The sequence below is a fragment of the Papio anubis genome, chromosome 16 (assembly GCF_008728515.1).
Source record: "Papio anubis isolate 15944 chromosome 16, Panubis1.0, whole genome shotgun sequence".
NCBI classification, from domain to species: domain Eukaryota; kingdom Metazoa; phylum Chordata; class Mammalia; order Primates; family Cercopithecidae; genus Papio; species Papio anubis.
The window spans coordinates 7,432,558-7,456,382 of NC_044991.1; the positions used below are offsets into that span (position 1 = coordinate 7,432,558).

Consider the following 23,825-nt stretch of genomic DNA (forward strand, 5'->3'; position numbering starts at 1 on the left):
GGCCTGTCCCATTCACTGCTGGAGCCCCAGCTCCTGGAACAGACCCTGACAATCATAGACACGAGTCAGTATTTGTCAGATGAATGAACACGTTGGCGAATACAGACCATCATTTAATATCTGAAATCAGAAGGTTGAGTTTCTCACGTACTTACGGAAGGAACTGCTGTGCTGTTCAGGCAAAGTCTCACTGAACAAAGTCAAGTGCTGCTCTTCTGCTGAGTTTCGGGAAAGAGCTTGTTTGGGGTTGTGCTGGTTGGTGGCAGAGGCAGCATTAGGGGATATCCGTCTTAGGAGCATAGGAAGGATATGGTACCTTCAGATTCTTTGCAGGAAAGCGTTGTTCATTGAGGATGTTACGGGGTCATTGCTCTGTGGTGAGCGGGTTTACGCAAACCTGCCTCCAAGGGCCAAGGAAACTGAGTGGCGGGAGAAAGAGGCTGACACATTTAGTTTCTCAGAAGGAAACGTTTGGCCGGGCGCGGTCACTCACGCCTGTAATCCCAGCACTTTGAGAGGCTGAGGTGGGCACATCACCAGATCACCTAATTTTTGTATTTTTAGTAGAGAGGAGGTTTCACCATGTTGGCCAGGCTGGTCTCGAAGTCCTGACTTTGTGATCCACCCGCCTTGGCCGGTGATCCACCCGCCTTGGCCTCCCAAAGTGCTGGGATTGCAGGCGTGAGCCACCGCACCTGGCCGCTTCTACTGCTCTTTACCCTCTGCTGCTTTTGAACTTTTTCTTCTATCCAAGATCCTAACAGTTAGGTGAACTCATGGTGATACAGATCTGATCACCCAGGACAATAGCTATCCAGTGATATCCTGAATTCTTAAGCAAATGTTTGTCTCCTGGAGTTTAGGAAAATTTCCTTCAGCACTCAGCATAAATCTAGACCTGGCTTTACATCCAGCATTAGAGATCTGATTTCTGGCTCAGCAACTTTAATGGAATATTGTGCAATAGGATTTTTCCTTTCCTGGGATAAACCCTAAGGGAGGAGTTGCTTGTGTAGGAGGTGAGGGGCAGGAGCAGATAGGGTGGGATGCGATGAGTGGCTGGTGAAGATGGAGCTGGGCGGAGAGAGCGGCAAGTGGATTTCAGAAGGTTTGGGTGGGAGGAAACTGAGGCCAAGGTATGCCAGTGGCAGAAGCTATTAAATGGTGGCATTTTGTCTCCTAACATTTTAGAGCTCCTCTTAAATATATTAATGTATTAGTTTGGATGTGTCAGAAGTTCCCACAATGACCGATGTTATTCTAAGTTGGTGGTGGTTGTCACTGTTTGGGTTTTGTGGTGAGTAGGGGGCAGTTTGCCATTTACCAAGAGAAGCACAAGTTAGGATAATAGTCTAAATTCATAAGGCTGCAGGAGTTCAGCCGGGGAAGTTGCAGCCTTGGCATAACCAGCCCATGATCATCACTTTCATCAGTCAAAAGTGTGTGCTTAGAATGACGTTCCCGGTTCCCCCAAACATGCACAGGCTGGAAAGGGCCGTGCAGTCAGTGATCTGACAGCTGTGACCCCAGAATATGGAGAAGACAAAGGGGCCTCCTTTCACATGTTGGCAGAACAGGAGTGCCCTCAGGAAGACTTGAGAAGACACCCAAGGAAAACTCTGCCTAGTCGCCTATGGGAATTGGCCCCTAGTATCATAGACCTCTGTCTGTTGATCCTGGGGGCCAGTTTGGATTGAGTTGGAAGCATGCAGGGTCTGTGTTGCCGTCTGCTCCCCAAGGAGCACCCTGTTGTCTATCCAGCAGACACGAGACAAGTCAGAGCACAACAAAACTCATGAGATAAACCTTTATCTAATAGTCAAGCAAAAGCAAAGTGCCCAGCAGCAGAACACACAAGTAAATGTGCGTCTCCGAACACAAGGTCTTGTTCCGCAGCCAGAGAACCACTTGCTAACAAAGCAGTCAGCGCAAGAGAGCAGCAAAGCAAGTGAGAACTCAGGGTGTTGCCACACTGTGCCCTCCCAGAAAGCAGTCAGCAGGACAGACAAAATGTGGGCCCCACGGGCTTGACCAAGGACACCTGTGGCCCACGGCTCCCAAAGGACACTGGGAAGCAAGGGTTTCTAAAACAATCTTGGAGGAACCTCCGGAATTACCAAAGGATGAGATCAGGCACCGCTTAGTATCTGAAACCAGAAAGCCGAGCTGTCACTTAAGAAAGGGGGAACTGTGTTGGTCAGGCAGGCTCAGGGAGCAAGGCAAACTGTCGGTCTTCCCCGGGGATTTGGAGCAAGCTTATTCCAGGCAGGTTGGGATCAGGGTGATGGGAGTCTAAAAGCATGGCCTCTGTGGGTTACAGAAGGGAGGTGACTTGCCTGAGCCTGGAAGCCTGGTTACCCTGGAGTGACCCCACACTGATGACTGACAGAGTGTGAGGCTGTCACTCAGGAGCTGGCTTTCAGAGGCGCGCCACGTAAGCCGGCTGTTACCGACCCATTAGCTGTCTGTAAAATCAGTTCTGGTATTTACCATGGCTGTAGAACCATCAGTCTTTTCTTCGGAGTCCAGGGGACTTTCTCATCCTCTAAAGATAAGTCAGCATGTGAGAAATTCTGGAGGCTGTTTCCGACGTCTCCAGACACCTGTATCAGGGGCTGCCCCAAAGAGGTGCTTCTGAGCAGTCCCTCCCATGGCCCTCCCAGGAAGCCCTGTTCATTTACCGCCAGGGGGAACAGACGCCTGCCCTGGAGAACTCAGCCCTGCCCTCAGGGAGTTCCTGGTCTGGGCAGGGGACAGGAACCTTCTCACAGCCAGGACTGGAGCCTGAGCGGGAGGAGGGACTAAGCCAGCTGTCTGGGCCCAGCATCCCCACACGACCAAGGGACCTGTGATCTCCAGGCGTCTTCCCACCAAGCCAGTCCAGCCATGGAGGAGGGCAGTGGGGGGAGTCCCCATTAGGCCATGGCCAGGACCCTCCTGGCTCCGGGAAGCCTCCGCCCCGGCCTCTCTCAGCCTCTCTACCATCTCCCTTCACAGACACAGGCCAGTGTCTTTCTCGCGCCAAGACCTCCCCCCGGGCCCAGCTGTCCTGCGGCAAGGTGGGCGGCGTGGAGAGCTGCTTCCTTTCCTGCCTGGCCCACACGCTCTTCGTGCCAGGTAACCCGGCTGTCCCTGAGATGGGGTGCTGTGGCAGGGGGTTCTTCCCTGGGGTCCCACCATTGCTCCCAGCTGTCCTCCAGGAAAGAGCCCGACCTAGGAGTGAGGGTCTCTGATAACTGAGTGACGCTAAGGCAGCTGTCTGGTTTTCTGTGGGCCTCACTGTCCTCAGTAAACCCAGTGGGCTCCTTCCTCCAGGCCACTTGCCTGTGGTTGTGTAGCGGAAACTGGCGGAAGAATCTGTCCTGATCTTCGTCTCACTCCACAATCCCTCGGAGGCCCCAAGAACCTGAGGGCCGTGGGAGGGAGGCGCACCCAGGCCCACCTCACCCACTGGCTTCTCTGCAGACTCGGAAAATAGCTACGTCCTGAGCTGCGGAGTTCCAGGGCCGCAGGGCAAGGCGCTGCAGAAACGCAACAGCACCAGCTCTGGCCTCGGGCCCAGCTGCTCAGGTAACCCCTCGGCCTGTCCATGCTGCATGCCACTAGTGACCTTGACTTTGCATCCAGCGTCATGCTGGCGGGGGAGGAAGGGGCACCGCTCAGGGAAGACCTTCCTGCTCTCGGCCCTGCCCTGTGTGGCCTGGGGCACTGGCGATGAGCCAGGCCCAAGACCTAGAAGCCAGCATGCTGCAGGCCAAGTTCCAGCCCAGGGTCAGGGAACCATGGGAGGGCCCTTCCGGCTCTGAGGTCGCAGCCAGAGTGGTTCAGGGACCCTAACGTGCTGTGAGTGCACAGATCTCAGACTGTCTGGGTGGAGTAAGCCACGTCTGCTGTGGCTATTAGATTCTGCCGAGTCAGAGCTGGCCTGGCCGTGCAGAGTGTGCTGAGAAGCGCCGAGGTGCAGCACAGTCCCAGCCATTCGGGAGCAACCCACCGGGCTTGGTCAGCATGGCACAGCCAGCCTTAGCTCCTGCCAGCTAAGGAGCTGGGGATTGTGTCTTCAGCAGCTTTTCTTAGTCAGGATGCTAAATTTGATAGATAGGTGCATTTCTGTGTGTTTCTTTATTTTTATTATTTTCTTTTAACGGAGTCTCACTCTGTCACCCAGGCTGGAGTGCAGTGATGTGATCTTGGCTCACTGCAACCTCCGCATCCCAGGTTCAAGCAATTCTCCTGCCTCAGCCTCCCGAATAACTGGGATTACAGGTGCCCATCACCACACCTGGCTAATTTTTGTATTTTTAGTAGAGACAGGGTTTCACCATGTTGGTCAGGCTAGTCTCAAACCTCTGACCTCAAATGATCTGCCTGCCTTGGCCTCCCAGAGTGCTAGAATTACAGGCGTGAGCCACCATACCTGGCCCATTTCTGTATATTGAATGCATATGTGATTTTATTGTAAGCACCTGTGGTGGTAGGCTTCTTTAGTCCAAGGGCTATGATTTGCTCTTGCAAGGAACCGGAAGTCCTGGAAATCTACAACAGTTCCCTTCCTTGCTCTCCTCTCTCTTCTGTTCTACGCTCTTTCCTAAAACACAGTCATGGCTTGGTGATGGGGAGGAGGTAGGAAGATCCGTTTCTTCCTTCAAAGAATACCTCTGGTGGGTGGGCCCTGGGCTTGCGCTTGACGCCACCATCCATGTGTTCACCTGTTTTAGGCCTTGCAGGGAGAGAAATAGGAGAGCTGTCAGGGCACAGGGACTCCGACCAAGCCCCACCCCCAGCCCCAGATGGATTTGTCCGTGGCAGCCCCTGTCCCCCACCACCTCCTTGCCTGCAGGAGAGGCCACCACCTGGGGGAATTTTGGCTTTCCCCAGATGCCCCTGCCACCCCCATCAAACAGAAGGCCCGCTTCAAGATCCGAGATGCCAAGTGCCATCTCCGGCCCCACAGCCAGGCGCGAGCAAAGGAGACCGCCAGGCAGCCGCTGCTGGGTGAGTGGGCTGCCCTGCTGCCAACCCACACCAAGGGGGCTGTGGGAGAGTCCTCATGTCTGGGAGCTGGGGCCCCGGGGTCCAGCGAGTCTGGTTTCCGAGGGTGGAGGCCTCTCCCACCTGGCAGCTGTCTATTGAATGAGAGTTTCCAAGGACCTTCCAGGCTGGGGGAACAGCAGAGGCAAACTTGGTACGAGGGGCCTCAGAGGAAGGCACCAGCTCTGTCCCCATGAAGATTCCTCCACAAACCTAACAGAGCTTTCAGCACGCAGCAGGCTCTGCCCGGAGCCCGGTCTGCACTGGCCAAACCCTCAGCAGGCCCAGAGCTGGGGTCACAGCCTCATTCATGAATATGTAGGAGGTGCCTCCGCCTGCAGCAGCGTGATGGACCGGGCGTGAGACCTGGCTCAGCCGCCAGCGCCTCCTGAGACCCCGAGCCAGCCCTGGCCTTCTGTAGCCTGAGTTTTTCCATCTGCACCACGGACTGCTAGGGACGGGGTCCTCGCCGATGGTACTCTGTGTGCAGGGCTTGGTAGGACCTTGCTCCCTGCCCCATGCTGCCTTTGCCACAGTGATCCTTTCCTTGTCCAGACCACTGCCATGTGACTTTCGTGACCCTCAAGTGTGACTCCTCCAAGAAGAGGCGCCGTGGCCGCAAGTCCCCATCCAAGGAGGTGTCCCACATCACAGCGGAGTTTGAGATCGAGACAAAGATGGAAGAGGCCTCAGGTAGGTGAGGGGTTCTCTTGGAGGCTTCTGCAGGCCTGAAGGAGGACAACAGGCTGGGGGCGCTGCCAGGGGCCTGCCAGGCATGAAGCTGGGCTCCCACCAGAGCACAGCTGTGGCTGGAGACAGAGGCAGGCCCACAAGCAAAGGGAGGTGGCAGGGGCCAACGCCTGCAGCCAGGATAGAAGAGGCAGCCCAGAGCAATGAGACAAGGTGACCGCAAAAGTCACATGACCCTTATCTGCCCCTCCACACTCCTGCTGGGGCCCGGGAGGACAAATAGGTACAGCCCCCCCTAGAATGGTTGAGCCAAGGACTGTCTTTCCTGGTTCCAGAAGGGGGTTCTAATGCTGGCTCGGGTGTCACAGCAGCACTTTGCTCTTGGCTATACGTGAGTGTCAACTTGTGAGTCATTGATGTTGAAGAGATGGGATCTGCCAGCAGATAAGTGTGGTGTGGGCCTGGCTGTGGGCTTGGGCACTGTGAAAAGAAAAGTCTCCACCCAGGTAACACTGTCAGCCAGAGAGGCAGATGCACGTGTAAACCACCCATTGCCAGGTGAGACTCTTGGCTGGGAGGACGGGGGGGCGGGCACAAGAACAAACAATGCATACAGCTGAGGTCTGCCCCCACGGGAGGGCTTAGGAAATGTCTTAGTCTGGCTGGGCGCGGTGGTTCACACCTGTAATCCCAGCACTCTGGGAGGCCAAGGTGGGTGGATCACTTGAGGTCAGGAGTTCAAGACCAGCCTGGCCAACATGGTGAAACCTCGTCTCTACTAAAAATACAAAAATTAGCCAGGTGTGGTGGTGGGCACCTGTAATCTCAGTTACTCAGGAGGCTGAGGCAGGAGAATCGCTTGAACCCGGGAGGCAGAGATTGCAGTGAGCTGAGATCGAACCACTTCACTCCAGCCTGGGTAACAGAGTGAGACTCCATCTCAAAAAAAAGGAAATGTCTTAGTGTATTCGCGTTGCTAAAAGGAACACCTGAGGCTGGATAATTTATCAGGAAAAGAGTTTATTGGCTCTGGGCTCTGCAGGCTGTCTGAGAACACGGTAGCAGTGTCTGCCTGGTGAGGCCTTAGGCTGCTTCTGATCAAGGAGGAAGGTGAAGAGCAGCCAGCATCCTATGGCAAGAGGAAAGGAGCAAGAGAGAGGGGAGGGGGTGCCTACGTCTTTTCTTTTTTTTTTTTTTTTTTTTTTTTTTTTGAGACGGAGTCTGGCTCTGTCACCCAGGCTGGAGTGCAGTGGCGCGATCTTGGCTCACTGCGAGCTCCGCCTCCCGGGCTTACGCCATTCTCCTGCCTCAGCCTCCCGAGTAGCTGGGACCACAGGCGCCCGCCACCTCGCCCGGCTAGTTTTTTGTATTTTTTAGTAGAGACGGGGTTTCACCGTGTTCGCCAGGATGGTCTCGATCTCCTGACCTCGTGATCCGCCCGTCTCGGCCTCCCAAAGTGCTGGGATTACAGGCTTGAGCCACCGCGCCCTTTCAACAATCACATCTCGTGGGGACTAGTAGAGCCAGCAAGAACTCACTACCACGAGGACAGCACCAGGCCATTCATGAGGGACCTATCCCATGACCCTGACACCGCCCACCAGGCCCCACCCCCAGCATTAGGGATCAGATTTCAACATGAGATTTGGAAGAGACAGATATCCAAACGTATCAGGAAGCCTTCCCAGAAGAGGCACCATTTGAATGAGAGCTTGGAATCAAGCTCACTGGGTGGAAGAGGTGGCAAGGAATGGCATTCAGGCAGAGGGAATAGAATGAGATCACCTGGACACGGGAAGGGGAACATCACACACCGGGGCCTATTGTGGGGAGGGGGACGTGGGGAGGGATGGCATTGGGAGTTATACCTGATGTAAATGACGAGTTGATGGGTGCAGCACACCAACATGGCACATGTATACATATGTAGCAAACCTGCACATTGTGCACATGTACCCTAGACCTTAAAGTATATATATATATAAAAAAAAAAAAGAACAGGCAAAGACACAGAGATCAGAGAGAGAAGGAGGTGTCCAGGAAGCAGTGAGGAGAGCCAGGTGGTTAGACATTGGAATCCACAGGGAGTGTCAGAGTGGAGGGGATGAGGCTGGCAAGGCCAGACGGGGCTGGACCTTAAATGGCCTTGGATTCAAGGCCAGAGAGCTGGACACTCTCCTGGGGACAGTGGCAGTCCTCGAGGTCTTTGAGTGACAGAAAGGAGTTCTTGCCCCATGAATCGCACCCTGGGGGGTGATGTGTTGCGGTGGCAGCTGCCTGGATTGCACTCAGATCTGCCGCGTGGCTTTGGGCAGGCCCTGCCTCCCAGCTCCGCAGCCTCCTCATCTGTCAGATGGGCACGACAGTGGCCCCTTGCCCCAGGACTGTTGTGAGAATGCGCTGAGGTGGTCCGAGCCTAGTGCAGGGCCTGGCGCGGGGGAGCCCTCAGCTAAAAAGGCAGTGGCTAGCAGGGTTGCCAGCGATTCACGTTCTGTCTCCCTGCCCCCGCAGACACTTGCGAAGCGGACTGCTTGCGGAAGCGAGCGGAACAGAGCCTGCAGGCTGCCATCAAGACCCTGCGCAAGTCCATTGGCCGGCAGCAGTTCTATGTCCAGGTCTCAGGCACTGAGTACGAGGTAGCCCAGAGGCCAGCCAAGGCCCTGGAGGGGCAGGGGGCATGTGGTGCCGGCCAGGTGCTACAGGACGGCAAATGCGGTGAGTCCTTGCCCGTGGCCACCCAAATGCTCACTCTGTCCTTCCTTGCACATGAGCTGGGGTAAACAGTGATGGGCATGCAGGGGAGACAGACACCTGGGGAGGGGACAGAGAGATGCAGAGGCCTGCTGGGGAGAAGCACCGCAGCCCTCATGGTCATCGCTGTCATTTGAAGAGCAGTCCTCTGTGCTGGGCCTCGGGCATGTGATCACAGTCCTGGGGAGGGACAAGGAGTGAACAGGACAGCAAGGCCACGGTCGAGGGGCGCGAGGGGGCACAGGAACCAGAACAGGCCCTCTCCAGTCTGGGATGTGGTTCGAGGAAGCTTCCTGGAGGAGGAGGAGTCACGTGAGCTGAGACCTCAGGGCTCCGGGAGTCGGGGAGGCTGAGTCAGGGTTGGGGGACAGAACAGCGATGTCGTGAGGCCTAGGGCCACCCAGGAGGGCAGCGTCGTGCTGCAGGGAAGCAGGTGAGGCCGGTCCCCAGCGGGCTCTCCCATTAGGGGAGAGCCTGGAGGCAGAACAGGCAAAACCAGCACACCCAGGCGGTCCCTGTAGTTCCTGAGTGGGCTATGCCCGTAGAAGATATAGGCAGGTGAGCCAGTGAACATGTGCCTGGGTGCAGGTAAAGAGGCCAGAGGTGTGGAGCCACAGCAGGCCACAGACACCCTTCCCGGGTGTGGGGGCAGATGCTGGGAGGCGGGGCACAGGCTCATGCTGTGTTAAGGGGAAAGGCTGGAGTGGGGGAGGCAGGAGCAAAAGGAATGAGGAGGCGCAGGTGGAGGGGCTCTAAGGAGAGACAGACTTCAGGAGCTGGCTCAAAGGGGTTTGTAGTGGGCTGAAGAGTAGGATCAGCTCAGTATAGACAATCAGGACAAAGGAAGCGTGATGGAAACTCTGGAGCAGAAATTATGAGAGAAGAGTAAGCCTGGGGGAGGAGGAAGAGTGAGGAGGAGAAGAATTAGGAGTGGGGAGGGGGAGGGGAAGGGGCATAGAGGCTGGATGTATTTGGTTGGGATGCTCACAAGTCATCAGGATGCTGGACGGGCAGTTGGGAGCCGAGGTCGGAAGCCGGGTTAGCCGGTGAAACCGGAAGCGGTGGAGAGTGGCCAGGTGAGAAGCTATTGGAGAAGAATTGTGGCTCTATGGTTTGAGGGAGGGAGGAGCAAGGGGGAAGCTGTTGGTAAAAGTGAAGCTTACCCTGCTTAAGGGGGGCCTTCATTAGAGAGAGGTGGCCACCTAGCCAGGGGTGGGGGAAGCTGAGCTGAGTAAAGGGGAGTGACACCTGGTTGTAGGGAAGCTGGTGGTAAAAGTGAAACACCCCTAAGCGGGGGCCAGGGGCTGGAGAAGTGGGGAGAAGGGAGTGACACCTGGTGAGTACAGGGGCTGTTGAGTAAAGAGGTGACACCTGGCGGAGGTGGCGGGAAGCTGTTGGTAAGGAGCACCTAGTGGGAAAGCTGTTAGTGAGGTGACGCCTGGTGGTGAGGGGAAGTTATTGAGTGAGGTGACCTCCTGGCCGAGTGAGGGAAGCTGCTGGAAGTGGGGGAGAAGCTTTTTGGAGATGACACCCTGACAGGAGAAGGAGCCAGATTAGAATGGGACTTAAACAAGACAGTGGAGGGAGACAGCCCTACTGACAAGGGGAGACAAAGAGGACTTGGTGATGTCATTCTTCTAATTTCTTTTTTTGTTTTTGTTTTTGGGGAGGCCAGGTCTCATCTATATCAGGCTGGAGTGCAATGGTGTAATCTCAGCTCATTGCAACCTCTGCCTCCCAGGTTCAAGCTATTCTCCTGCCTCAGCCTCCCAAGTAGCTGAGACTACAGGCACATGCCACCATGTCTGGCTAATTTTTGTATTTTTAGTAGAGATGGAGTTTCACTATGTTGGCCAGGCTGATCTCAAACTCCTGACCTCATGATCTGCCCACCTCGGTCTCCCAAAGTGCTGGGATTATGGGCGTGAGCCACCGTGCCCAGCCTCTTCTATTTTCAATAACTTATTTTGGGCCGGGCATGGTGGCTCACACCTGTAATTCCAGCACTTTGGGAGACCGAGACAGGTGGATCACCTGAGGTCAGGAGTTTGAGACCAGCATGCCTAACATGGTGAAACCCCATCTCTACTAAAGATACAAAAATTAGCTGGGCATGGTGGCAGGCACCTGCAATCCTAGCTACCAGGGAGGCTGAGACAGGAGAATCGCTTGAACCCAGGAGGCGGAGGTTGCAGTGAGCTGAGATCATGCTACTGCACTCTAGTCTGGGTGACAGAGCGAGACTCCATCTCAAAATAAAAATAAATAATTTCAAAATAAGTTATTTATTTCAAACTTTCAGAAACATTGTCAAACAGATAAAAAACTTCCATTCATCCAAATTTCCCAGCTGTGCACATTTGACCGCATCCGCGCCCTCTGTCTCCCACACGTGTATGCATGTGTGTAAGTGTGCATGCGTGTGTGAGTGTGTAGTCTTTACCATCCAACCCACATGCCCACTCCATTCAGCTTCAGCAATCCTTCCAACAATGTCCCTTTTGTCTTTCTGGTCCCAGCTCCCATCCAGAAAGACATGTCACCCTCCACTGTGTCTTCAGGCTCCTTCCGTCTGGAGCTGCGTCTCTCCTTTTCCTGCCTCTCCTGTCCTTGTTCCAACCTCATCTCCTCTGGGCTGGCACTCAGAGCTCCCTCTGGTTTTTCCGGGGGACCTGACTCAGGGCCCAGGGTCCGGCAGGAACCTCAGCTTCGAGGCCTGATCCTGGGTGCCCCATCAGCAGGCACAGGATACCCCCAGCCCACCACAGGATACCCCCAGCCCACCACACAGGATACCCCCGGCCCACCACAGGATACCCCCAGCCCACCACACAGGATACCCCCAGCCCACCACTGGCTTCACTTTCACTCGCCATTTTCCCTCTGTGATTGATGAGTGTTTTCTGGGGACATTCTGAGTTTGGACCAATATTCTCCTCCTCATCAAACTTCTGCACAGCTCCCACCATGTCAGCCACCTCTACCATTCGTTCCACATGCACTAGTCATGTTCTCCTGCAGGAAAGCAGGTGGCCGTGGCCATTTACCTCTGGGTCTGTATCCCTGTAGACTCAGATCCCCCTTACTCATTGCATTGTGATCCATTCCTGATGTTACTTAGTTCAGCGCTCACTCTGTCGCCAGGGTAGCCAGGGGTGCCTCACCAGGCTGGCTGTTGGGTCTTTCTGACCTGCCACACACACGCTGCGAGCCTCCCCTTAGTTCAGATCCAGTCGACACTCTCCATCCCCTGGCATCAGCCAAATCCCCAAGGACCCCTGGTTCCTTTGAGAGGAGGATGATGCGTAGAAACCAAAATCTGGGATATTCATTGCTCCTGGAGTACCACTGCCTCTAGGCCCGCTCATCGGACAGAACTGGAAAGCATAGGTGTGTATACAGGTGCGCACACAGGCACGGGAATCTATGGGTGCGGGGTTCTAAAACCGGGAGTTCATGCCCGTGCCTCCCGTTCCACACCTCAGGATCCTTTCTAACCCTCACTCCCGTTTCCGCATTTGTAAGCATCTTCTCCAGCGCTGAGAAACTCGGCTCCCTTTCTCCTTAATTTACTGATTTACTCAGTTTCCTTTCTTACTCATCAGTTAACATATTTGTTCAGTGTAGCCAACCATACTGCACCGTCTTCAGCCCATCATCTCCTCACTGCGCCCCTCCCACCTCCCCCGCCAGGCCCTCCTGCCCTTGCCTATTTCAGCCCCAGTCCCTCCGCACTGCCCCTAACTCCTCCACTCAGGAAGGACAGGGGAGCTTTGGGGTGAAAGGACTGTAGCATGTCCAAGTGGCGACATCCAGGAGGCAGTTTGCTAAAGCTGGAGGGCAGGGTGTGGAGCAGAGAGAGGACACAGGTATGGGGGAAGTGGGGACCACAGGCTTTTATAAGCAGGTGGAGATGGAGGGGTCCACAGAGGACTCTGAGGTGCAGCAGCCAGAGGGCCCAGGCTTCATGGCCCTCACAGATGGCTGCCCCTTAGGTCCTGCCCCAGGCTCTTCTGGGATAGGTCTGGGGCCCCTCTGTGTCCTTGGGGCCCCAGGGAACAAGGACTGTGCCTATCAGGAGAGTCTGGGCTTGAGCACACAGGAGACACCCCCGGCCTCCCCACCTCTGCCTCCAGCAGCCTCTCCACTTTGCCTCTGCAGTTGCCTGTGGGCCTGGCACCCACTTCGGCGGTGAGCTCGGCCAGTGTGTGCCATGTATGCCAGGGACATACCAGGACACAGAAGGCCAGCTCAGTTGTACACCGTGCCCCAGCAGTGACGGGGTTGGTCTGGCTGGTGCCCGCAACGTGTCGGAATGTGGAGGCAAGTGTGGGCCTACCCTAGAAGGAGAGGTGGGGGTGAGGGGTGGGCAGGGGCTCCTCCTGTCGAAGGCCCAGGTGCCTGGTGTGGCCAGAGAGCGTGGTATTTTCTAAAGTTCTTTGTCCTTTCCAAAGCCCTTCACGATGTCTGTGCAGTCATCACTTACAAAGTGCATGGCAGATCCCAAAGCGTCAGCAGTCTTGGAGTGCACTACAGTACTGAGCACCGCACTGCACTCAGTGTGTTTCAGAATTGTATCGTGCACTTTGGAAAGGACTTCACGGTGTGCAAACACTTTAGCATCCACAGATCAACTTACGGTTCTAAGGGAGGTACATAAGTGCCTTAGGAGGGACCAGACAGCTTACATTTTACGGAACATTCCATTGCGACTGGAACACTTTGCAGAGTGTGTCTTATACTCGAGCAAGAACTTTGCTCTACACAAAGAACTTTGTGATGTGCCCACAGATGGTTTAGAAAGCCCTTGTTCAATTTCCCAGATACAATTCGGTGTGCAAAGAGCTTTTGCTTTTACCTCCCTCTCCCGACTTAATTCCATCTGTGAAGCCAGCTCAGGCTCCCCACGAGCCTTTCTTCCCAGGCCACTGTGAGTTTCACCCAAGAGAATCCACGGGGAAGGTTCTCAGCACCCTGAGAAGCACAGTGCCTGTGAGGGTGGAGGAGTGGGGTCCCAGGATACCGGAGACCTCCAGCTTTCTCCCGGTCACAGAAGGGCTCAGTAGCCCAGCCCTGAGTCCGTGCAGGCTGCCGGCTGCTCTCTGGCCCACTGCCCGCTCCAGGAATGTGGTCTTCACCCCTGGGGGAGTGGCCACTGGTAGGCGATTCCGTGTTTGGGTAGAAGCTGAGAATCCCAGGGTCTGGGCTGAGAGGACGCTAAACCTGCCCCTCACTCAGTGCCAGAATGCGCTCTGCGTCCTGAGTCTGCTGGAATGCTAGAACATTCTTTATGTGGAGCTGAAATTGGCTTTCCTGTGGTTCCCTCCCTTTGTCCCGGGGTGCTCTTGAGTACCTCAGAAACCCTCCCCAGACGCGCCTCCCTCTGCTCTGGCCTGGCCCTGCTGGTAGACCAGGCAGCGTCACCCCGAAGCTGAGCGGGTGCCCCTTCTGTGAAGACCCCGGTGCAGCCTGCCCCCCAGGGAGAGCCCCTCTGAAACACGTGACCTCCCGCTCCACCCGTGGGTCCCCTTCCCAGCTCAGCAGCAAGATCTTGCTCTTCAGCCCCCAGGCCTTCTTGCTGGTGGGAGAAGGAAAGCCAGCTTGACCAAGGCTGCACATGAACCGCTGGCAACATCTGGACCAGGGCCCAGCCTCCTGCATCCAGGCTGCTGCGTCCTCCCCACCCCGTCCCCACCCCAGGCCTCGGGTGCCTGGTACCTTTTCCAGGGCCAGGCAAGGGCCAAGAGCAGGGCCTGAGACCACCCACAGCCTCGGCCCTGCGGCGCCCTCCTGCCCACCTGAGCCATGACCTCTGACTTCTAGGCCAGTGTTCTCCAGGCTTCTTCTCGGCTGATGGCTTCAAGCCCTGCCAGGCCTGCCTCGTGGGCACGTACCAGCCTGAGCCCGGGCGCACCAGCTGCTTCCCATGCGGAGGGGGTTTGCTCACCAAACACGAAGGCACCACCTCCTTCCAGGACTGCGAGGCTAAAGGTGAGCATGTCCCCCCACCACGCCCGTCCACCCCGAGAGGCAGGGCTGCACTGCTCAGGGAGGCTTCCCCGAACCCCTCTCATCTCCACGTGGCAAACCTCCCAGCTCAGAGGAGCAGCCTGGAGCTGTCAGGCGTGGGCGTGGGTGACCCACTGTGCCCTGCATTAGGACAGGGACGTCTTACAGCTGAGAGCTTTCTGAGCTCCAGGGGGGGCAGCAGCTCCTCAGAGCACTGGGGAGGGCTCTGGGGACAGGAGGGCTTGAGCAGCATCTAGAAGGGAGGTTGGGAGGGTTAGGAGGGGGCAGGAGTGTGGGGGCAGGAGCGGGATCAGGGTATCACCTCAACTGCTGTCTGTTCAGGGCACCTGGTCCCACCCAGGTCTGCATCCCGTCTTCCCTCACTCACCAACTCCCCCAAGTCCTCCCCATTCTCAGCTGCTGACCCTGCTTCCCCACCGTGCTCCCTCTCAGTGTCTGTCTGTCTGTCCAGGCAGCCTGGCCCTCAGCCCCCTGGAGCCAGCCACATCACCAGATACTCCCCTGCACATACAAACTGCTCTGAATTTGCCCATTTAAAAAAAGAATTGAAGCCAGGTGCGGTGGCTCACGCCTATAATTCCAACACTTTGGGAGGCCAAAGCAGGTGGATCACCTGAGGTCAGAAGTTTGAGGCCAGCCTGGCCAACATGGCGAAACCCCATCTCTACTAAAAAAAAAAAAAATACAAAAAAATGAGCCGAGCGTGGTGATGTGCACCTATAATCCCAGCTACTTGGGAGACTGGGAGGGGAGGATCCATGGAACCCGGGAGGCGGAGTTTACAGTGAGCCAAGATGGCGCTACTGCACTCCAGCTTGGGTGACAGAGCAAGGCTCCATCTCAAAAAAAAAAAAAAAGAATTGCCCACCTCTAGCCCCCCACCCCGCCACCCTCAGACTCTGGCTGCCTGTCTCTCCTGCCCTAGCAACCTTGCAGAAAGAGGGTTTGGTCTCACTGGCTCCACTTCCCCTCCTTTGTCTCCCCTGAATGCCTCTGGTCACATCCTCACCCCTACTCTCCCTGAAAATTGCTCCCATCAAGGTGGCCTGTGTGGTCCCTGTTTTGCTGGAGCGAACATCACATCAACCTGCCATGTGACCCCCACGCCAAGGGCTCTTCCCGGCCGTGGCAGAGCGAGGGTGGTGGGAGGTCATGGCGCGGTGGGGAAGAGCCTTGAACTCTGTGCCAAGACAGACCTCGAGGGCATGGGAGGTCCTGCACCCCTCTACACCCACCACACTGCCTTGTGTCCCCCGGCAGTGCACTGCTCCCCCGGCCACCACTACAACACCACCACCCACCGCTGCATCCGCTGCCCCGTCGGCACCTACCAGCCTGAGTTTGGCCAGAACCACTGCATCACCTGTCCGGGCAACACCAGCACAGACTTCGATGGCTCTACCAACGTCACACACTGCAAAAGTAGGTGCTGCTGCTCCGTGGCAGGAAGCTGGGAACGTGGGAGGGGCTGGGCAGGTTGTGGGGGCGGGAGGAGACCTGATCTCACACAAGGACACTGGACTTCTCCCGTTCCGTCACATCTGCTCTTGGGTGCCCTGCAGCCGTCTGGAGGCCTATGGCACCAAAGGGGCAGCCCTGGCTTGGCCCACTCTACAGAGCCCACAATGGTGCCCATCATTCATCAGTTCCCACTGCTCACCCGACACAGCCTGAGCCTCTGCCCCAGGCCAGGTCCTGCTCTAGTTTCTGGGTCTGCTGGGGGAGCTGACAGACTACAGGGGCAATGACGGGGCTGCTAGAGAGTACAGGGCTCCAGGCCCTCTCAGTGCCCCTGACAAGGTCCAGCCACAGAGAAATAGGGTGGGCCTGAGGCACGGCAGCCCAGTAAGAAGAAGCCTCCAGGTTGGGCCCCGGGCAACCACAGGTGTGAACAGGGGACCTGCCCACCTGCTCTGGGGGTAGCCCAGGCAGGGTCCCCAAGGAGGATGGGCTCAGGGTCCGAGGGCTGGTGTGGGAGGGGACAAGAGCACCTTCCAGCCCTGCGCTAGGCCTCCCGGGTGGTTAGAGGCCTGGCCAGCCAGGGCCCCCGCCGAGCAGAGCCTGATGAGGCCCTTGGGCCACTGTGCCCACAGACCAGCACTGCGGCGGCGAGCTTGGTGACTACACCGGGTACATCGAGTCCCCCAACTACCCTGGTGACTACCCAGCCAACGCCGAATGCGTCTGGCACATCGCGCCTCCCCCGAAGCGCAGGATCCTCATCGTGGTCCCGGAGATCTTCCTGCCCATCGAGGATGAGTGCGGCGACGTCCTGGTCATGAGGAAGAGTGGTACGTGGCGGGTGGAGGGGACCAGAGGCAGCCGCAGCCCCGTTTGCACTCCCGTCTCGCTGCGGTTCCACCAGGCGGGATCGCTGCCTTCACAGGGCAGAGAGGAGGGCCCTGGGGCTCAGGGCTCAGGGGACCAGCCCCTCAGAGCCCACCTGGGAGGCAGGGTTGAAACCCACTTGGGTCTAAGAGCTGGCTTTACAGAGTTCTATGGAAAGATCCGGAGAGCTTAGGGTATCCCGAGAGTGGATGCTGGGACATGGTCAGGCCTGGTCTCAACTCCGGCCACAAGCCCGGCCCTCATCCCAGTGGCAGGACCAGCCGCAGGGCCCCTTCCCACCGCTGTCTGCCACACAGCTCAGGGCGAGACCTCAGACTCCAGCTCCACAGGTCTCCTCCTGCCTGCTGAGGTTTGGGGGACCACACGGCGGTCCCATGCACCACACAAGATACCAGCTCAGACAGCCCTCCCCGCCCCTCTGGGAGCCCTGGACTCCTGGCTCATCCTCCCCCGTCAGGGCTCCTCTTGAGACTTCAGGGAGTGAAGGATGGAATGGCATGAGGACTGGTTAGTCCTCAGCAGTGGGTGTGACCGTGTGTGTGCCCAGCTGGCCACAGCAGCAGGAATGCCTGGGAGGCCCCTGAGCGCCCCCCAGCGCCAGCCAAATCCCTGCAGTGTCCCTGGCCAGGGGACCTCGCTGCTGTCGGGCTTTGGGTGCCCACGGGAGCGAGCTCCAAGTCTGAGTGTTAGGGAAGGAAGACAGGAACCCAGACACCCACAAACACTGGCCAGAGAAGATCTCTGGGTACACAGCGACCACAGAGACCGGCCAGAGGAGGGGTGGGGAGGGGCCTGAGGGCTGAGCTGCATTATCCTGGGCAGGAGTTACTCAGCACAGCTAATGAGCAGACAAATGTCAGCAAGGCTGACGCAGCTGACCAGCCAAAAGCCGCAGTGTGCAGATGGGCAAGGGACCGGCCCGGGACCACCTTCCCTGCCCATTCCCCTCACCCGCTCCTCTGCCCCCAGCACCAATCCTTCTGTCTCCCACCACAAGGCTGAGCTCAAGTGAAGCCCAGCCTCTCCCCGATGAGGGGCTCCTTGGGAAGGCTCCCAGGGAGCCGGGAGGCCTTGCCGAGCAGCCGTTAAGTGAGGAGAGGCTGGGCAGGGCTGGGGTGCTCCCCTTGTCACCGCGTCTGAGAAAAGGATGGTTTGCAGAGTTTGGGAAGATTCACCTGCCGGTCACATGCTGTGCCCACGCTGCCGCACTCGGCTCCTGATTTCCTCCTCAGGAGATCAGCGCTCAGTGGGCCTTGCTGGTGCATTTGTTCTTGGGGAGAAGGGACTTCCCAAGTCTGTGCCTCTGGTTCCAGCAGTCAGTGCCGGTTCATCTCCCATGCCCTCCCCCAGCTTCCACTCCCGCCCTGGCCTTGTGCCAAGTGCAGGCCTGAGCCCTGTCATGGGGGAGCAGTTAGCTGGAGGGAGACAGAGACCCACCAATGGAGGGGCTGTGATAAGGGGTTCACCAGAGCAGAGCAGGATGTTGGGAGGGGAGGGAGGGCGCAGTCAGGGAGGCTTCCTGGAAGAGGGGACACAGAGATGGGTCTCAGAAGGACACACAGGAACCAGGGTTGAGGGTAGGGAAGGGCCTCGGAGGCAGAGGGAACAGGCACGAAGATGAAGCTGTTGTGTTTGGGGTACCAGGTGTTCGGTGCAGGTGCTGGGTGGCGGACTGGATGGGAGGCAAGCGGCCTAGGGCAGGAGGAGCTGCCTACCTGGGGCAGCTCAGCAATGGTGCTTCACCTGCAGCCTCGCCCACGTCCATCACCACCTATGAGACCTGCCAGACCTACGAGAGGCCCATTGCCTTCACCTCCCGCTCCCGGAAGCTCTGGATCCAGTTCAAATCCAATGAAGGCAACAGCGGCAAAGGCTTCCAAGTGCCCTATGTCACCTATGATGGTAAGACCCAACTGTCTTCACGGCCCACTGTGCACGGCTCAGGCAGGGCCCTGGAGACAGAGATGAGTCGCACGTCCCCACCCTCAGGGAGCTGTGACCTGGCAGGTACAGACCCGGAAGCAGAACGAACCCTGTCAGGGGCCAGAGTCAGACAAGCCGAGGGTGGTACCGGGTGGTACAGGCAAGGCAGCAGTGAGTGGCATCTGCAGGCTTCAGCCAAGATGCTGCCCAAGCAGGGTTTTGAGGGCTAAATAGGGGGTTCTTAGCGAAACCCCGAGGAGGACAATACAGGTGGAGGGAGCCCCAGGTTCAAAGCCAAAGGCAGAGCTGCGGCCAGCCATAGCCCGGAGCCCGTGGCTGGAGCAGGGGAGGGAGGGCAGAGGCTGGAGGTGAAGGGGGAGCATGTGGGTCTCAAGCCCCTCACCTTCCTCTCCCCTTGCTGACCCACGGCCCAGAGGACTACCAGCAACTCATAGAGGACATCGTGCGCGATGGGCGCCTGTACGCCTCGGAGAACCACCAGGAAATTTTGAAAGTGAGTGAGTTTATGGGAAGGGAATCCACGTAACCCTGGGATGGGGCCTGTGATGAGCCAGGACCGCCCCTGCCCCAGCCCTGGCCCCTGGAGGAGCAAGGGAGGGTGGGTGGTGATGGGAGAGGAGCAGGAGGCGTGGGGGTCCCAGAGCCCTAATGGTGGGGACTGGGCCCTGCATGTCTATCCCTCCAGACCAGGAGGCCTGAGGGAAGCTGTTTGGTGGGGATGTGGGGACCAGGACCTGGTGATGTGGCCTCGGGCACGTTCCTCACCAGCTCTCAGCCTCACTCTCCTCATCTGTAAAATGAGGGTATTCTGGGGGGTGTCTCAGAATCAGTGGGATCTACCCAGTGCCCCTGTCACTTGGAGACCCCCTGCCACTGGGACTGGGTTCCCTCCTCTTCCTGCTTCCGGCCTGGAGAGGCAGGGCCACCTGGTGTGTCATATGGTGGGTACTGGCCGGAGGCCCAGGGACCCAGGACTCACCCAGCTTAGCCCTGAGCAGCAGCACCGTCAGCCCAGGAGCCCAGGGGTGTGGAGGACGAGGGCAAAGCTGGAGCGCTCCCGCTGTTGCCTCGTCTGAGGAAAGGATGCTTTGCAGATTTTGGGAAGATTCACTTGAGTCTCCCCATAGTCTGCCAGTCGCGTGCTGCCGCCCTCGGCTCCTGATTTCCTCCTCAAGCCGTTTGGGTGGAAACCAGGGACGCGTCCTAGGTTCTCTTCCCGCATCCCTGTTCCCCCAGCTCTGCCCTGGGAGCATCACTCCCAAACTGAAAGCGTCCTGATGCTGCTTTGGGGACATAAACCCCAGCCAGGGAGCCGCCCTCCTCCACAGCAGCTCCCAGCTCCTCACACTCACCAGGGCCCCTCGGCCCATCCTTCCTTCCCCAACCTCTTTCCCCAGCAAACGTCCCCCCAGCCTTCCGCCCTCAGCTGGGACATCCTGTCGTCCTCTGGGCAGCCTGCCCGGACCCCCTGACCTGGGTACACCCTCTGCAGCCCTTGGGCCCCACGCGCCCCGCCTTCCTGGCAGCCACCAGCACTCACTTTAGCTTTGTTCTGTGAATATTTAGTCCCCACCCCCCTTGCGGGGGAGGAGCTACCAGGGTTCATGGTCAACGCTGCCTCCAGCGCCGGTCCCGCCCCAGCACAGAGGAGGGCAGGAGTGTCTGTCTCCAGGGTATGGCTTCAGGGCACTCGTGTGTGGGGAGTGTGGGGAGTGTGCTGTGTGGTGTGTTCATGGAGGCATGTGTGCTGAGTTTGGAGGTGTTCAGTGTGTGTGGTGACTGGTGTGTGTGTAGGGGTGTGTGGTGGGTTTGAGTGTGGGGTGTGAGTGGGTGTGTGTAGTGTGTATGTAGGGGTGTGTGTGAGTGGGTGTGGTGGGGAGGGTGTAGTGGGTGTGGTGAGCGTGTGGTGTGTATGGGGGTGTGTGTGGTGAATGGAGGTGGGGGTGTGTTTGGTGAGTGGGAGTGTGTGTGGTGTGGGGGGTGTGTGTGTGTGTGTGGTGAATAGAGGAGTGTGTGGGGGTGGTGAGGGGGGTGTGGTGGGTGTGGTGTGTGTAGGGATGTGTGGTGAGTGGGTGTATGGGTGTGTATAGGGGTGTGTGGTGGTGAGAGTGAGTGGGTAGGTGTGTGGGTGTATTAGGGTGTGGTGAATAGAGGTGTGTGTGTGGAGGTGATGAGGGGGAGGTGTGTGTGTGGGGTGTGGTGTGTGCGTGAGGGTGTGTGTGTGGTGAGTGGAGTGTGTATGGTGTGTGTTGCAGGGGTGTGTGTGTGTGTGGTGGCGGTGGTGGCGTGTGTGAGTGTGTATGGGAATTGTGTGTGTGAGTAGAAGCCTGAGGTGTGGGGTGTGGTGTGTGTGTGTGGGTGTGTGGTGAGTGGGTGTATGATGTGTATGGGGTGTGTCTGGTGAGGGCGGTGGTGGGGTGTGTGGTGTGTGGGGGTGTGTGTGTGTGGTGGATAGAAGTGTGTGTGAAATAGGTGATGAGGGAGGTGGTGGGTGTGTGATGTGGGGTGTGTGGTGAGTGGGTGTATGGTTTGTATAGGGTGTGTGTGGTGAGGGGTGTGGTGGGTGTGTGGTCTGTGTAGGGGTGTGTGTGTGTATGGGGAGTTGGGGTGTATGATGTGTGTAAGGGTGAGTGTGTAGTGAGCGGGTGTATGGTATGGGGTGTGGTGGATGTGTACGCAGAGATGAGTGTGTGCCAGGACAGGTCCACCCTAGGCACAGCAGATGCAGCCAGAGTCAATAGGAGGAGGAGCCCTCACGCCCCAACAGGTAGTGGTCACCATTTGCTGAGCACCTTCCCTGGGCCAGGCTCTGAGGACTCTGTCAGGAACCAGACCTACACCAGGCCTCACCTCTGCTCCATAGTTTCTGCCCAGGGTGGCAGCCAGTGCCCCGCTAGAGAGACGAGAGCCTGGGGCTCAGAGAGGGCAGGGACTGCATGTGCCCTCCAGAGACTGCTCCGGAGGACAGCCCCCGTTTGCTGCCTAGATCCCCACAGCAAACCTGTACTGAGCACCGCTGAGGACAGGCTCTCTGCTCACGCCAGTGCAGACCGTTTTCCTCACAGCCCCAAGAAGAGGCATCTTCTGTGCAGGGAAGCTCTCTGTGCAGGGAAGAATGAAATTCAGAGCAGCAAAGCTATGTCCCTGAGGTCCAGCGGGCCAGCTAGCAGGCCTGAAGTGATGATTTGGGATCTGCCGGCTGCAAAGCCTGTGCTCTTGGCTGAGTGTTCTCTGTTTGCAAATGTTGGTTGTGTTGTGTTGTTTTGCAGTGGAACCCTTTGTTAATAAAATCTTTTTTGTTATTTGTTTTGAGACAGTCTAGCTCTGTCATCCAGCATGGAGTGCAGTGGCGTACTCTCGGCTCACTGCAACCTCTGCCTCCCGGTTTTAAGCAGTTCTCATGCCTCAGCCTCCCAAGTAGCTGGGATTACAGGCGTGCACCACCACACCCAGCTAATTTTGTATTTTTAGTAGAGATGGGGTTTCGCCATGTTGATCAGGCCGGTCTCGAACTCCTGACCTCAGGTGATCTGCCCGCCTCAGCCTCCCAAAGTGCTAGGATTACAGGTGTGAGCCACTACACCTGGCCTTTAGTAAAATCTTATTGGAATCCCAAGAGTTAATGCCAAGGATCTATTTAAAAACCAGTTACGGGCCAGGCGCGGTGGCTCATGCCTGTGATCCCAGCACTTTGGGAGGCCGAGGTGGGTGCATCACCTGAGGTCAGGAGTCTGAGACCAACCTGGCCAACATGGTGAAACCTTGTCTCTACTGAAAAGACAAAAATTAGCCAGGCGTGGTGGCACATGCCTGTAATCCCAGCTACCCGGGCAACTGAGGCAGAAGAATCACTTGAGCTCAGGAGGCAGAGGTACAGTAAGCCAAGATCGCGCCACTGCACCCCAGCCTGGGTGACAGAGCAAGACTCTGTCTCAAAAAACAAATTTAAAAAAACCAATTATACTATTAAAACCAAAAGGTCTGTGGGGTCCTGAAACCCACGAGCCAGCCCAACTCTCTCCCCTCCCCCAGCCTGGCAACACCCCACAGACCCTACAGACCCCAAGCCTCCCCCACCTCCCACCCACCCTATCTTACAGGACAAGAAGCTGATCAAGGCCCTCTTCGACGTGCTGGCCCATCCCCAGAACTACTTCAAGTACACAGCCCAGGAGTCCAAGGAGATGTTCCCACGGTCCTTCATCAAACTGCTGCGCTCCAAAGTATCTCGGTTCCTGCGGCCCTACAAATAAGCGGGGGGAGCGGCCCTGCCTGGGGGTGGCCTGGTCCGCGGAGGGCGCACCTGCCCTCCACAGTGGGAGCTGCATGGGCCACCTCGTCGCCTGGGGAACCCCATGGCACTGCTCTTCAGGGAAGCCAACCAGCCCATGGAGACCGAGCCCAGGCACCCTTCGGACCCGCTGCCCCTGTGGGAGCACCCTGCTTCAGGAAGCCTCCCTCCCTCCCTCCGCCTCCCTTCCCCAGGACACCAACAGCGCCCTCTCCTGAGCCCTGGCGGACGGACTGCAGGTAGCAGGATTGCAGGACCTCCGCCTGGCCTGGCATTTCAGGAGAGAGGGGAAGTAGGGCCTATGCTCTGGGAGGCGTGGTCATCCGGGACAGGAGGCCAGGGCAGAGAGGAGGGGACCAAGGTGCTGTCTCGGGGAGGTCGATGAGCCTGTGCTAGCATCCGCAGGCCCCACGCTCTGCCAACTCCTCCAGCCACAGGCAAGGCCATGGCTCCGGGCTGTTACGCTCTAGGGGTTCTGTGATGGGATGGAACAGAGCTGCTGGGGAGGAGACTGGAGGTTTCTGCGTTCCTTCAACAGAACATTTAATGAAGTACTCTATATATATATATAAAAATATAAATATAAATATATATATATACACTTCTATTTGTGGGTACTTTAGGAAAACGCTCTTTGGTCACTGTAAATATGAACTGTGACCCCATCCCTTCCCGCATGAGCCCAGTGAGTCCTAGCAGCTCTCAGCCTCCCTGAACGATTCAACAGCTCCTCCCAGCA

General features: G+C 57.4%; 1 protein-coding gene across 2 annotated transcripts in view; it reads left to right on the forward strand.

Moving 5' to 3' along the window:
* The window catches only part of SCUBE1 (signal peptide, CUB domain and EGF like domain containing 1), a 141,740-nt gene extending 117,915 nt beyond the window's left edge, over positions 1–23,825 (forward strand). For both annotated transcript variants that reach the window (XM_021921650.2, XM_021921651.2), the window contains 12 exons: positions 2,998–3,117; positions 3,466–3,570; positions 4,879–4,995; positions 5,587–5,724; positions 8,233–8,436; positions 12,634–12,795; positions 14,296–14,463; positions 15,763–15,924; positions 16,596–16,793; positions 18,601–18,753; positions 19,209–19,288; positions 22,896–23,825. In XM_021921650.2, the coding sequence (XP_021777342.2) occupies positions 2,998–3,117; positions 3,466–3,570; positions 4,879–4,995; positions 5,587–5,724; positions 8,233–8,436; positions 12,634–12,795; positions 14,296–14,463; positions 15,763–15,924; positions 16,596–16,793; positions 18,601–18,753; positions 19,209–19,288; positions 22,896–23,048 (1,760 nt within the window). In that variant the 3' untranslated portion in view covers positions 23,049–23,825. The remainder of the gene's footprint in view (positions 1–2,997; positions 3,118–3,465; positions 3,571–4,878; positions 4,996–5,586; positions 5,725–8,232; positions 8,437–12,633; positions 12,796–14,295; positions 14,464–15,762; positions 15,925–16,595; positions 16,794–18,600; positions 18,754–19,208; positions 19,289–22,895) is intronic.